Source organism: Thrips palmi, unplaced genomic scaffold, assembly GCF_012932325.1.
Source record: "Thrips palmi isolate BJ-2018 unplaced genomic scaffold, TpBJ-2018v1 HiC_scaffold_6, whole genome shotgun sequence".
NCBI lineage: Eukaryota > Metazoa > Arthropoda > Insecta > Thysanoptera > Thripidae > Thrips > Thrips palmi.
Window position 1 is genome coordinate 1,932,856 of NW_023144633.1, and position 13,717 is coordinate 1,946,572.

At 62.8% G+C, this 13,717-nt stretch overlaps 1 protein-coding gene across 11 annotated transcripts in view; it reads left to right on the forward strand.

The window, feature by feature from the left end:
* Window positions 1-13,717, forward strand: part of LOC117651525 (paxillin) — a 38,590-nt gene that overhangs the window by 22,685 nt on the left and 2,188 nt on the right. For 9 of the 11 annotated variants that reach the window (XM_034395598.1, XM_034395593.1, XM_034395595.1 and 6 more), the window contains exons 3-9: window positions 7,979-8,156; window positions 8,346-8,457; window positions 10,193-10,331; window positions 10,716-10,781; window positions 12,776-12,979; window positions 13,055-13,228; window positions 13,305-13,535. In XM_034395598.1, the coding sequence (XP_034251489.1) occupies window positions 7,979-8,156; window positions 8,346-8,457; window positions 10,193-10,331; window positions 10,716-10,781; window positions 12,776-12,979; window positions 13,055-13,228; window positions 13,305-13,535 (1,104 nt within the window). The remainder of the gene's footprint in view (window positions 1-7,978; window positions 8,157-8,345; window positions 8,458-10,192; window positions 10,332-10,715; window positions 10,782-12,775; window positions 12,980-13,054; window positions 13,229-13,304; window positions 13,536-13,717) is intronic. The other 2 variants (XM_034395594.1, XM_034395602.1) reach the window with 1 other exon arrangement.

Here is a 13,717-nt window from a genome sequence, read left to right on the forward strand (position 1 = left end):
CGGGCGGCACGCCGTCGACGGGCGGACAGCTAGGCAGACAGCTAGACAGACCCGTGCGTCCTCCACTGTCGCATCGGTTGGCCCCGCGGTGGGTAGGCCACCCATCGGGCGCGGCTGGTGTGCGGCCGGCCGGGCGGGGCGGGCCAACACGCGGGGGATCTTCTTGTCGTGCCGGTGTGCCGGTGGTGTGCGGGGGCGCGAAAAAGCTCTGCCGGGCCGGGCCGTGCGCACCGCCGGCGGGGCCTCGCTTTGGCGGGGCCTCGCTTTGGCGGGGCCACGTCGCGCTTGGGGATCGAGGTGATAACTCGGGGAAGGAAAGGCCGTGGAGAAGGGGCGTGGCCGTCAGAGAGAGAGAGAGAGAGAGAGAGAGAGAGAGAGAGAGAGAGAGAGAGAGAGACAGAGAGAGAGAGACAGAGAGAGAGAGAGAGAGGGGGGGGGGGCAGAGAGAGACAGAGAGAGCATGGCCGCGTCTTGGACCGCCTGCCGGTTTTAAATAGAGCGCCGCCCCTTTCCACGCACACACACGCACACATACACCCCTCCCTACAACACACACACGCTCACACACACACGCACGGGAATTTTCCCTAGGTGTAGGTGGTTCTCATAGACTGGTCACCATTTATCTGTGTGTGTGCGTGTGTGTATGTGTGACGAACTGAGCGTGTGTGCGTATGTGTGAGACTGACTGCAGTCCAACTCGCGCGTTCGGTTCAAGCCTCTGCCCCGCCGCCACCCCCGTTCAGCTGTCGACCGCCCCCGCACCGCCCCCGCACCGCCCCCCTGTCCCCCGCCGCCCCTCACTCACCGCCTGACTGGCCCCGCTGCGTCCGCGCCGCGCGGTTTCCCGCTGTTTTCGCGCTCTCTCCCTCCGCCGGGTACGACGGGGACCTCGAGGAGCGGGACGGACGTCTTGGGGGCGCCGGGCGAGATCCGCCGCGATTCGTCTCTGTCGGCCGAAAAGGGTTGTTGTTGTTGTTGGCGACCATTGGCAGCGGCGGCAACGCCGGCCTCCTCAAAGACACACATAAGGGAGGCCGTCATACGTGTCATTAAACGCGAGCGATAGCAAACAGGGACGGAGGCTGCCGGCGAAGGCTGCCGCCGACCGCCGCCGTGCCGGCCTTGGCGGCGTGCGCGGCGGCCAAGGGGCGGCGGGGGCGGCGGGGGCGGCCAAGAGGGACGGCCCGAGGGCAGAACAGATAGGCCGACCGGCTGGCGGGATTGCAAGTCGATTTGCAGAGTGGTGGTCGTCTCGTAGACCCTTGTCCTGACGGATTTTGTCTGGTTAGGTGGGTATTTTGGCTTACAGTAATCCGATGGAAACGAAGTGTTGACAAGAAAGGGGCTGTCTGATATCTCGTCAATGCTAATCTGCGTCCAAAATATTTATCTAATTTTTTCTATAAAACGTCGTGTACGGTGTTATGTTTTTAAGGCCCATTATTTTGGTCCATTCTATAAATATCGATCGGCAAAGCCTTGCCGTTCAGCCTTTAGCCCACGTGAGGGCCAAACAGCTGCGACGGTAGTTAGAAGGCTGCCGCCTGGGACTTCGGGGGAGTCGCGGAGGACGAAAGACGTTCAACCTCAAAAACAGAATTAGCTTCAAATTTGAGGGCAGTTAACGTCTGCGTCGCACGCTTGAGCTGTCGCAGGCGATGAAGTGACGACAGTCGCGGTGGCTTAGCTGGGTGGTTGCTCTCTGCTTTCGGGGTCCTCTGGACCTCGGTCTCGGATCCGCCAGTCTGTCTCGCAGTCTCTCCCAATATCGTCGGCACTGCGAATTTCCGAATTTCCCTGCCTTGCGCTGTGCGGGCTGTGCGGCTGTGCGGGTCCGTCTAGCAGGCAGCCAGACAGGCAGCCAGGCAGCCAGGCAGCCGCCCCGCTGACCTACATTCCTGCAATTCGGCGCGGATATTCGACTGGTGAAATCCCCGCGCACCGCGTTGCACCGCCGTTTGCGCATCATTTGAACTATTGACGTTTTGGCGCGCGGCTGCCCCGCTGTCACACCCGAAGAAAACAACAGAAGTCTGTCCGTCTGTCCGTCTGTTCGTCCGTCTCTCTCCCACGCGCGCGATATATCGGGCGGTGTTGCTGCGGCGGTGGTTACATCAGGGGTAAGAATAGCTTGGTGTCGGCTTGGCGCCGTGGTTATTCTCTCCCTTGACGAACCCCCCTCCCTCTCCCTCCCTCCCCCCTCTCTCTCTCTCTCTCCCCCGCCGCCTTTTCTTTATTATTTCTCGTGCCCTGCATGTAAATACCCGGCGAACTCGTCAGCCTTTCGCCTTTTTGCACACGGCGTCGCGAAAGAAGGGGGAGGGGGGGGAATGTTCCAACGCGCGACATTGGGTTTCAAGGCCAAGTGTGGGAAAAGCGGTCGGACGGAGGGGCCTAGTCCTTCCAAGTTTCGGCGTGTGGCGGGCTGTCTGCGGAATCGTGACTCCGACAATGCCTTGTCTCCTCTGATGCAGGAGGAGGGTGATACCTGTGATTTCTCCGGCGGGGCGGTCCCTTAGTGGAGGACTCAGCGTGCCGCGTGCATTTGACACTCCCCCCACCGGCCCACCGGCGAATGTTGTGTGTGTGTAGCAGCTCTCACCGTTCTTCGAGTTACACGGTGGATGTACAGCGGACCAGACAAACAAACAAACACCCGCTGAAACAGATTTTTCACATCAGTGCTCGCGGGTATCTGGCTTCAGTATCGTCCCGCGAAAAAAAAAGAAGACGAAAAGCTTTTTTTTTCCTCTCTTTCTTCGGGGGGCGTGTGAAGTGATGTTGCCTGGACGCCGACAAGCCTGGCGAGGGCCTGGCCCGGCCGGGGCGTGCCTCGCAATGCGAAGTCCGTCCCCGCTCGCTCCTTGTTTTACGGGTTTGTTGTGGACGGTGTTGTAGTGCGCGAGCATGAAGTGGGACCGCGCGTACAGTAGGCGGCCGGCTGTGCGCCGCGGGGGTGGGGAGGGGGGAAACCGCCCCACGCGTGTACATGGCGTTATTAAACAAGTGACGCAGACGACCAAATAATAAACCGACTCCCAGGGGCGACTTCCTTGAACGACTGCCACGAATCGGCCGTTGCGCCGGAAAGGCTCCGACTGCGCGTTATTAGGCACGCTTAGCTGCGCTCTGCATTGCGCGCTAAATCGTCAGAGTCGAATAGGCACGATGCGGTAACCTAACCTAACATAATCGTTCATTTCTTACGGATTTTGCGCGGGCTTTCTGAATCTCAATTTTTTTTTACATGTCGGCCTTACTCCAAAAGTGTACCGAGCAATAATTTAGCGTGTGGCAGCTGAGGCTTCCCCCGCGCAGTGTGGCGGCAGGGCCGGCAGGGCGCATGGGTCGGTGGCGGTCTGGGCTCTTGAGGCGCGCGGCCCGCCCAGGACCAGCACACTGTCCGAGAGTCGTCTTCGTCGCTCTGTCTCCGTCGCACTCACGGGGCGACGGAGTGCACTCCCGCATGGGTGCGAGAGAGACAGAGCGACGAAGGCGACTCTCGGGACCAGTGTGTCAGTCTGCAGGCCGAGGCGCAGGCCGGCCGTCCCGCTGGGGGTCTTCTTGGCGGGCCGGACCCACTGTAGGACCAGGCCGCACCTGTCTTTTGTTGGTCCCACTCTAGTGCCCCAGACGTCGCACAGCGCGCAGCGCCGCGGGGCGGAAAAAAAATGAAAACATATCGCGTATCTCGCGGTGAGACCGCCCGCCGTAGTGTCGCGCGTCACGGACACACTCACACACGTCAACACACCGAAAACACACACACACACACACACACGCCCTCGTTCGTGCGATCGCCCATTCTGCGAGAGCCTTCGCGGCACTATTCTTAGGCTTTGTACTTCAAAGACTTGGACGTCTTTCGCGACAGTTGACAAGCGCACTAAGTACTTCGTCTAGCGCTCCCCCAGCCAAGCGGCGCCGGTTCAAATACTGGCCCGGGCCTTTTTCCTTTTCAATTTTTGTACGCGGCAATGTGGCAGGCCGCGAAGCCGATCCTCCTCGTCCTAGAACGCAAACGCCCCTTTCTTGGCGCACTGTCTTTTGGAGCGCGAATTGGGTCACTATTATTAGGAGGCGGCTATTTCAGCCCGTCCGTCTTGCCTTTGTTTTTCCCTTTCTCTTCGACCGGGCGGAGCGGGGCGGAGCGGGGCGGAGTCATCGTCGTCTGCTTCACACGTCGGCGGTGTGACTGCCGTTGTCGTCTGCTAGCTGGGTGTGACATCGTGTGAGGGTGATTGTGCCCCGCGCCTATGTGTGCGAGTGTGAGTGTCAGTGTGTGTGTCTGTGTGTCCGTGTGAGTGTGGCTGTGTGGGGGTGGGGGAGGAGGGACGCTTTGGGGAAATGTAGGTGACGGCCACCACGGGACGTTTTTACTACGCTTCCTTCAAAATCGCCATTAATCGTGGCAGTTCCTGAGCAGTTTATCCTTTAGAAAAACAGTTTTTTTTACTGTGGCGTGGTAAACCAGCGCACCTTCCACCTCGCATTGCGGCGAAAAAAAATGTCCATTCATCGCGGGCAGACAGGCATCGGACACCTGCCTGCGTACGCGTTGGCGCGCGTCCAACACGGGCCAACCTCGAACCTCGGCGTCGCGCCGGTCGCCACGCTCGCCGTGCTCGCCGTGCTCCAGGTCGCGACCCGCCGCGCGCCGCCACGCCCCGACCCGCCCCACTGCGCGACCCGTACGACGGCTGCTTTTGGCACGGCGTCCTCGCCCCCGCGGCAGTGCAGCAGTGCCGTCACTGGGCGACACGCTCGCTCGCCTCGGCGACAACAAGAGCGTCTTGTCGGCGACGTGTTGCCGGCGGCGCTGGCAGCCGAGCGGCCCACCGATTCCGAGGGCCGATTGCGTCGCTGTCTCTGTCGCACCGACAAGGGGCGCGCCGTGAGTGCGAGAGAGGCAGCCCGACGAAAACAACTCTCGGAATCGGTCCGTTGGTCCGCTATTGGCGCAGAGGTTTTTCGTTTCGTTTTGGAACGCCGCCGCACCGGAAGTGGTGTCCGACGGGGATGCGCGGGCGTGGCGGGGCGTGGCGGGGCGTGGCGCGGCGTGGCGTTAGTGCACATGTGGCGTTCGTCCTTGCGCAGCCTTAGCGGCGCGGCGGCGGCGACGCTGGCGCGCTCTACATGCGCCGGGCGGCGCGGGCGTGTACTAGTGTACCAGCGCCGAAGGGACTGCCGTGTGTGCTGTGTGCCACGGCACTGCTTACGCTTACGCGGCCCCGACGCCGAAGGACTCCTTGCTCGCCATTTTTCGCGATTCCGGTCGATCCTCTTTGGCGGCGCACAGTGGACCAGATGACCGGCGCAGTCGGCCAAACGCGTTTTGAGCTCCAGAGTCGCTAAGCAGGACTCGAACCGGACGTGTGACCCCACCAATGGATTCCTCGTTCGAAGAGCAATCCATTGGTTGGGTCACACGTTCGGTTCGAGTCCCATTTAGCGACTCTGGAGCTCAAAACGCGTCCGGCGTGACCGCCTCCACCGGTCTTCTGGCAAACCCACTGTGCGGCGCCGCCCCTCGTGACTGGGTGTGACTGGGCGCGCGACGCGCCGCGTGACCGATGCGGCTCCTGCCATTGTTTGCCACTCGCCGCGCTTGAACCGCCCCGACACGCATTGTGCTGTCGCCGAAAGTGCGGACCGCGCGGACGGCCTGTGTGACTTCGGCCGCGTTTCGCGGATAAATTGGACCGGCTTTGCCGTAAAGGCCCGCCACGCCACGCCCCCGATCGACGCATCACACTGCCATCATTCGTTTCCGTTTCGCGGCAGTGTTGTGGACTTTGAGCTGGACTTCGTTTTCACAAAAAAAAATTATTATTGACAATTTTTGCTTTACAGAAAATGTGTAAAAGTTGTCAAAATAGATCGGACTTGCCGCCAAGGCTGGGGCGCTGGGGCCTTTGTAGAGCATGCGCCGTGGCGCGCAGAAATCGCGCCAAATCTTTCCACACTGGCCCCATCCGGTGCGACACACTTGTTGTTGCCAGCTTTTTCGGGCCGCGTTCGTTCCGGTCGAAGATAAAAATCGCTTATGCCCGCGTCCCCCCCCCCTCCCTCAGAAATATGTCGCGCCAGGTGTATGGCTGTAGAGACGGCCCGGCGGCCTCGCCCCTCGCAGGCCGGCCCGGTCCTCTCCACGAGCTCCAGTGCGTGTGGTTCACCCGGTTCACCCCCGGCGTTCAAGTCTCCGCCCACCGGGCGTCCAATTCTCCAGCCGTCAACCCGCAACCCGCTCAGGGGCTGACTTGCCTTCCCTCCCCACAGCGAGTGCGGCCCGAGGCCTTGACGCCTTACGAGGCCCGGATAGGCAATCCCGCCCCGCGCGAGACGCGGCAGTGCGGCGGGCCTGCCTACCCGGGCCTCGTAAGGCGTTCCGTCCAGGGTGCAGCAGTGGCAGCGCGGCGGGGCGTCAGGGGCGTCCGCGCGCCGCACCGCCAGCGCTGGGCGACGGCCAACCGCCACCCTTGCAGTGCACGTGCGCCGCGCCGCTTGTCGCCAGCTCGGTCTGCCCCGCCGGCACCGCGGGCACCGCGTGCACCGCCTTCCTTCCGTGTACTCTGTCGTCGTGCAGAGTAATTACCAGCTCACCGCCTTGTCGCCCCGCCCCGCCCCGCCCTGGTGGCCGTGATGAACGCGGCAACGCGGCTGCATTTCGGCTTTTGAATTATGGCGCGAACTGGCGGGCTGGCCGGCTGCTAACGAGGTGCCGGTGCGGCTCGGCACGGCTCGGTCCGCGGTTTGGGGAGCAGGGAGCGTGCACAGACACTGACCTCTTAATCGCGGCGCAGTCCATTAGCAGGACCTGACGTGAATCCTGCGGACAGACGAGCCGTGACACGCGGCTAGCCAAATAGCGGCCCGCCGCACCGCCAGACCATGCGCCAGGCCGACAAACCTACAAACCGCACAGTGGGCCAGAAGACCGCTGGGGGCGGCCAAAACCCCGGACGCGTTTTCAGCTCCAGCGTCGCTAAACGGGACTCGAACCGAACGTGTGACCCCACCAATGGATTGCTCTCCGGACGAGGAATCCATTGGTGGGGTCACTCGTTCGGTTCGAGTCCTGTTTAGCGACGGGCTGTTCGGCGCAGCCAAGTGTACCCGGTACTCTCACCTTCTCGCTCACCTTTATCCCCCCACCTCGCGCTCGGGTGCAATTAAGACGCGGTTCTTTGCACCTGTTGGCGCGGCTGCTGCCCGATAGAGGAGCCTCTGTGCTCGCGGACCGATTCCGAAGAGATTCTTTTTCTGGCCGCCTGTTTTGTCGCGTGCCCTCTGGGACCTGTTAATTTCCGAGCGTGCTGGCCGTGCCGTTTGGCGGGCGCGCACTTGGACCGGGTTTAAGTGTGTCATTGTGGCCAATCATTTTACGGCGTGCTCTCAATGTAGTGGCGACGAGGCTTCCCCCCCCCCCCCGTTCGCCCCTCGCCCGCGTAAATGGGTCAAAACAAAGCGCCGGCCGTTCCAAAGGTGGCGTCCTCCCTCGCCGTCGCGGTCCTCCTCGTCGTCGTCCTCTGGGCGGCGAGGGCGTCGGACTCGTAAACCGTCCCGAAATCCGACTCGTCGGGGCCGTTTGGCCGTTTGGCCGTTTCGGCCCGTGAGTGACTCCCGCGTCTGATTGGAAGTCGCTTTGCGAGCTTTCGCCTGCTTTCGCAGCGCGGCCGAAAAACGCTGCAAACGCGGCGAAGTGCGGCCCTCTTGATTTACGCGATTTACATTATTATGGCTCTGCCGCTCCGCCTGTTTATCTGGGCTTTGTGCCCGCGGCGTCTATTTCGGGCGGCCCGTATCATTAAGCATGCACTGCTTCTTTTTAGTGTCGCGCGAGGGCGCGTCCCGAAGCCAGGACCCCTTTTCGGTCAGTCACGTGTCCATCAAGTCCCCCCAAGCTCAGTAGCCACCAACTTGGCAGAGTCATTTTTAAATTTTAGCCTTATTGGACCCGTTTTCTGTGTTGCAGCCCACCTACCAAAACTCGTCCATGGTGAACGAGATGGCCACCACCAAGAGCTACACGTCGACCACCAAGACCAACGCCCTCAACAACAACCTCTCCGAGCTGGACACGCTGCTGCAGGACCTGAGCAACGCGCGCTACTCGGGCGGCACCACCACCACCACCATGGAGAGGGTGTCTGGTGAGTTTACCGCCGGTGGAGGCGGTCAAAATCCCGGACGCGTTTTGACCTCCCGAGTCGCTAAATGGGACTCGAACCGAACGTGTGACCCCACCAATGGATTGCTCTCCGAACGAGGAATCCATTGGTGGGGTCACACGCTTGGACCTGCGTTCCCGGCCTCACCCTGTGTCTTTGCGCTGCTTGCAGACAGCCTCAACGGCGGCTCGGAGCCGGTGGTCAAGACGACGAGGACGGTAAGCCACGCGCGGCCCTCCGTGGACAGCCTCCTGGACGAGCTCAGCACCGTGGTGCCCAACGGGTGAGTCGGGGCTACTCCGCGCGCCAGGGACTCTCCATGCTTGCCTTACGTACAGGGCCGCATTGTGGCCGCCGCGTGGGGTATTGACGCAACGGACCCACCTGACGGCTGCCGGCCTTGGGGGTTTCCCCCTCGCCGTCGTCGGAGCGTCTCCACTCTGCTTTGTGGTAATGCCCCCGCCAGTGGGTCACCTGGCCAGCAGACTGATTCCGAGAGTCGCTCTGTCTCTCTCGCACTCACGGGGCGTCCCTAATGGGTGCGAGAGAGACAGAGCGACTCGGCATCAGTCTGCTGGCCGGCCTCCGCGTCGCGCCGCCGCCGTGTCGCGTCGTCGTCGTGGGGCCTGCCGATGCAGTGGTGCCGTGTGAACCGAAGATCCCGCCACCCTATCCCAAGGCCCGGCGATCCCGCTCCGCCCGCTCCGCACGGCCCCAAGGCCGCGTCCCAGAGCGCCTCCCTGCTCCCTCCGTCTCTGTCGCGCCAGTCGCGGGCCGGTGCCGGCCGCCGGGAGCGACGGAGAGGGAAGATTTCGTCTTCGAAGGCGGCCCCAGGCGGCGTGGCCCAGGCCGTGGCGCCCGCCCAACTTTTTATTCACTCTATTTCCTTGAGCGGCGCGGGGCCGCCCCTGCCGCCTCCTCCCCTCTCCCCTTAATTTTCTTGCAACTCCCGTTTGTTTACCTGCAGGGAATCCCAGCCAGAAAGTGCGCCCATGAAAAAATTGCACTGTGTTTGTCTTGCTGACCGGCGCTCTTCTTTTTTTTCCGCGAGGATGTTCCTCTCTGTCGACGCGACTGTACGACGTGTGGATCCTCTGCGCAGCGGCCGGCCGTGGGTGTGGTCGGGTCAGGCGGGGCGGGGCGGGGCGTGTAGCTCGAGGCGCCACTCGGCAAGATATATGCATATTGTTTTCAAGGCCAGGGTCAGCCCCGCGCTTCATGGCAAGGGCTACGTGGGAAGGGACGATCGGGGGAGCGTGGGACCTCCATGGTGGGAGACTCATGGTGAGGGATGACTGCTGCGTGACCTCAAGGCAGTGCCGGGCCCGGTATGGCCTCTCACGTTCAAGTTCAAGTTCCTCCGGCGGGCGGCAGGCGCCCAGCATAGGCCATCCCCGCTCTGCAGCGCTCCGGTGCGCGGCGGGTGGCCTATCCCGCCTTCGTAAGGCGCTCGCCTGGCGGCGGCGCACAGTGGGGGCGGTCAAAATCCCGGACGCGTTTTGAGCTCCAGAGTCGCTAAACGGGACTCGAACCGAACGCGTGACCCCACCAATGGATTGCTCTCCGAACGAGCAATCCATTGGTGGGGTCACACGTTCGTTTCGAGCCCTGTTAAGCGACTTTGGAGCTCGAAACGCGTCCGGGATTTTGTCCGCCCCCACCGGTCTTCTGGCCCAGTGTATGTCCGCTTTCACACCGCCTGTCTACACACTTAAAACTCTACAAAGAACTGCTCTTTGTATTACAAAGAAAATGGCGGCTTCGCAGCCTGCGAAGGAAATCGTTTGTAATACGAACGATTTTCTTTGTAATACAAAGGAAAAATTCTTCGTAGACTACGAAGAACTTCTTCGCAGCTTGCGAAGGATTTTTCCTTTGTATTACAAAGAAAATCGTTCGTATTACAAACGATTTCCTTCGCAGGCTGCGAAGCCGCCGTTTTCTTCGTATTACAAAGAGCAGTTCTTTGCAGGAATTTATCTGTGTAACGCGGTCCGCCCTTTGCTTGGTGTTGCCAGCGACCTCCCCGACGGCCACAAGCTGCTGGTCAAGAAGGTGGTGTACGAGAGGGAGACGCAGAAGGCGCAGGCCGTGCCCAGCGCGTCTACGGCCACCCGGGAGCTGGACGACCTCATGGCCTCCCTCTCCGACTTCAAAGTGAGTGGAACGGCGACCTCGCACCTCGTGTTGTAATTGTGTCTTCTCCTCCAGCAGGCTCGCAGGCAGGATCCGATCGGAGCGCGGTTTTCCGATAAACAGTTAATTTTCAAATTGATGGGTGGGCCTTTATTTGGCCTTCTTGGCGCTGGCTCTTCGCCCCGCGCGTGGCTCGACGCTTGCTCCAAGTGGGTTGCCGTGTTCGCCATTTGCAAACACGCTGCACTCGGCGCGCTCACTCATCCACTGTTCCCCACCCTTCTTCCCTCTTCGCAGCTAGCGACGCAGGTCCCGAAGGCCCCGGCCTGGCAGGGCGCATCGCCGAGACGTGTTTTGCTCGCAGACCTGTCATAAAATTCACCCCGTGAACTTTTCTCATTCCAGTGGCTAAATGAATATTTCGCTCTGTTAGTTCGGACTATCGAGACGGTAACGGCCATGATGCGGAAAGTAAGTGGGCATGCTGGCGCCCATGGCGACATGGGGGATTGTTGTGTGTGGCTGTGTACCCCTCACAACCTAGACCAGCTAGTCGCATTGCTTGACGACGCCGCGCGTTTTGGCGTTTTCCTCTGCTCTTGGTTTTGTTTTTGATTTTTTTATTCACTCTTTTTTTGAAGCGAGTGCACTTTCTTCCGCGCTCCGGATGTGGCGCGTGCCTTTGTTTTCGTTAGTGCGTCCGCACTGCGTCGAGTTAACAAGGACTCCGCGATGCTCGCTACCTAGACGGCACAACCCGAATTAACTGAGTGTGGCCTTGGACATGCTGTCGACTAATCCCACCCGCTGGCATTTTGTTCATGGACTTTCCTCCCGACTATTAACAGCAGCGCCGGACTCCGGGTGACTCGAGAGACCGGCGGTATTTACTTTTTTGTGTTTATTTTTTCCTTTTGTTTTTCTAATTGTCGATGCAGTGGCTCGCCACCCTGGTTGCCATTCCAGCAGCCGGCCACGTGTAGTTTGCGTGTGAGTGTGCGAGTGTCCCTCTAACCCCGGGCGAGTCGCGAGAGCCTTCCGAAGCAGCCGCTTCAACTCTTCTTGTAGTTAGGCTCTCTTCCTCGACGTCCACGACGCCCACGACGTGCTCAAGGGTCTCAAGCCGCCCCTAACCTCACCTTCGCACCGGCGGATTCACGCGTCCAGCTCTAGTCGGACTCGGAAGGTGGCCGGCACTATGCCCGCCTGCCCATCCGACGGCCTCCCCGACGGCCACCCCGACGGCCTCCCCGACGGCCTCCCCGACGGCCTCCCTGACGACGGCGGCGAGCGGGATGTGGAGTGGAGTCTCGGTGGAGCCGGTCGGAGAGACACCTCGGGACGGCCAGGGAGGCCGGCATGGACCTCCCCGGACCTCCCCGCCGGTCTGTCTGCCTCTCTCTGCCAGTCGGTCGGTCTCTCTCTCTCCGCCCCTCTCGCGGCCGCCGTCCGACAGTCCTTTCTTGGCCCACTTGGGCTGTGGAACGCTAGAAATAGCCCCACCCCCCGAGGGGCACTGCGGGGCCCCGGGGGGGCAGGCGGGCAGGGCAGGGGGCGAAGGGCCCTGGCGGCCCTGGTGGGGGCAGGGGGCGTGGGACGCCGGTCCGCGCCGCCGCCGTGCCCGTTCGGCCCGTTCGGTGGGCCAGTTGCAGTGGGACCTCTGGGTAGGAAGGATCGCCCGACGCGCGGGCCCCGTCAGCTACCCGTGGAGAGGTACCCGCCTGGCCGGTACGCCCCGGCTCGGCGTGGCTCCCACGGGGCGTCTCGCGGGCCCCGTCAGCTACCCGTGGAGAGGTACCCGCCTGGCCGGTACGCCCGGCTCGGCGTGGCTCCCACGGGGCGTCTCGCGGGGCCCGTCAGCTACCCGTGGAGAGGTACCCGCCTGGCCGGTACGCCCCGGCTCGGCGTGGCTCCCACGGGGCGTCTCGCGGGGCCCGTCAGCTACCCGTGGAGAGGTACCCGCCTGGCCGGTACGCCCCGGCTCGGCGTGGCTCCCACGGGGCGTCTCGCGGGGCCCGTCAGCTACCCGTGGAGAGGTACCCGCCTGGCCGGTACGCCCCGGCTCGGCGTGGCTCCCACGGGGCGTCTCGCGGGCCCGTCAGCTACCCGTGGAGAGGTACCCGCCTGGCCGGTACGCCCGGCTCGGCGTGGCTCCCACGGGCGTCTCGCGGGCCCGTCAGCTACCCGTGGAGAGGTACCCGCCTGGCCGGTACGCCCGGCTCGGCGTGGCTCCCACGGGGCGTCTCGCGGGCCCCGTCAGCTACCCGTGGAGAGGTACCCGCCTGGCCGGTACGCTCCGGCTCGGCGTGGCTCCCACGGGGCGTCTCGCGGGGCCCGCGCGGGGCGCACGCTTTGTCGCTAACCCCCTGCGGGGCTGCGGGGCGCCACGGGCTCGCCCTGCGCACGCCGCATGCAGCTCGTCTTCCGCTGCCGGGTACTCACTTTGCTCTGACTTGCTTTTGCAGATCAAGGCCAACAACCTCCAGCACCAGCAGGTCAGCGAGTCGCCGTATGCCAAGCCGACCAAAGCCAAGCAGACGCAGTCCAGCCCCAACAAGCAGAACCTCGACTCCATGCTCGGCAACCTGCACGCAGACATGAGCCGCCAAGGAGTCAACACCACCCAGAAGGGCTGCTGCCACGCCTGCGAGAAGCCCATCGTGGGCCAGGTGCGGTCACTCGGCTAGTCACTCGGACGGCCCGGCGGTGCGGACGGTGCTGACGGCGAGCTTGTTCTGCCGCAGGTCATCACGGCCCTGGGCAAGACCTGGCACCCCGAGCACTTCACGTGCAACCACTGCAACCAGGAGCTGGGCACGCGCAACTTCTTCGAGCGCGACGGCCGCCCCTACTGCGAGCCCGACTACCACAACCTGTTCTCGCCCCGCTGCGCCTACTGCAACGGCCCCATCCTGGACGTGAGTGCCGCGCCACGGACGCCGGAGAGGGCGGCCTGGCGGGGCGGGGCTCGCGGTCACGCTGTCTCTGTTGCAGAAATGCGTGACGGCCCTGGAGAAGACCTGGCACACCGAGCACTTCTTCTGCGCCCAGTGCGGCAAGCAGTTCGGCGAGGAGGGCTTCCACGAGCGGGACGGCAAGCCCTACTGCCGCGACGACTACTTCGACATGTTCGCGCCCAAGTGCGGCGGCTGCAACCGCCCCATCATGGAGAACTACATCTCGGCCCTCAACAGCCAGTGGCACGCCGACTGCTTCGTGTGCAGGGTGCGTACCTAGTTGCTAGTTTGCATTAGCCTCTTCCCACAGGTGCAGGACGCGCGGGCCGCGGCCACGGTGAGTCTCCTAGTTGCACTCGTTGGGGAAGGGGATGGGGAGCTAGCTAGCTGGTGGCGGTCGCGGTGGCGGTCGCGGTGGGGAGAGAGTCCCGGCCCTCCCGCACAGCCTGC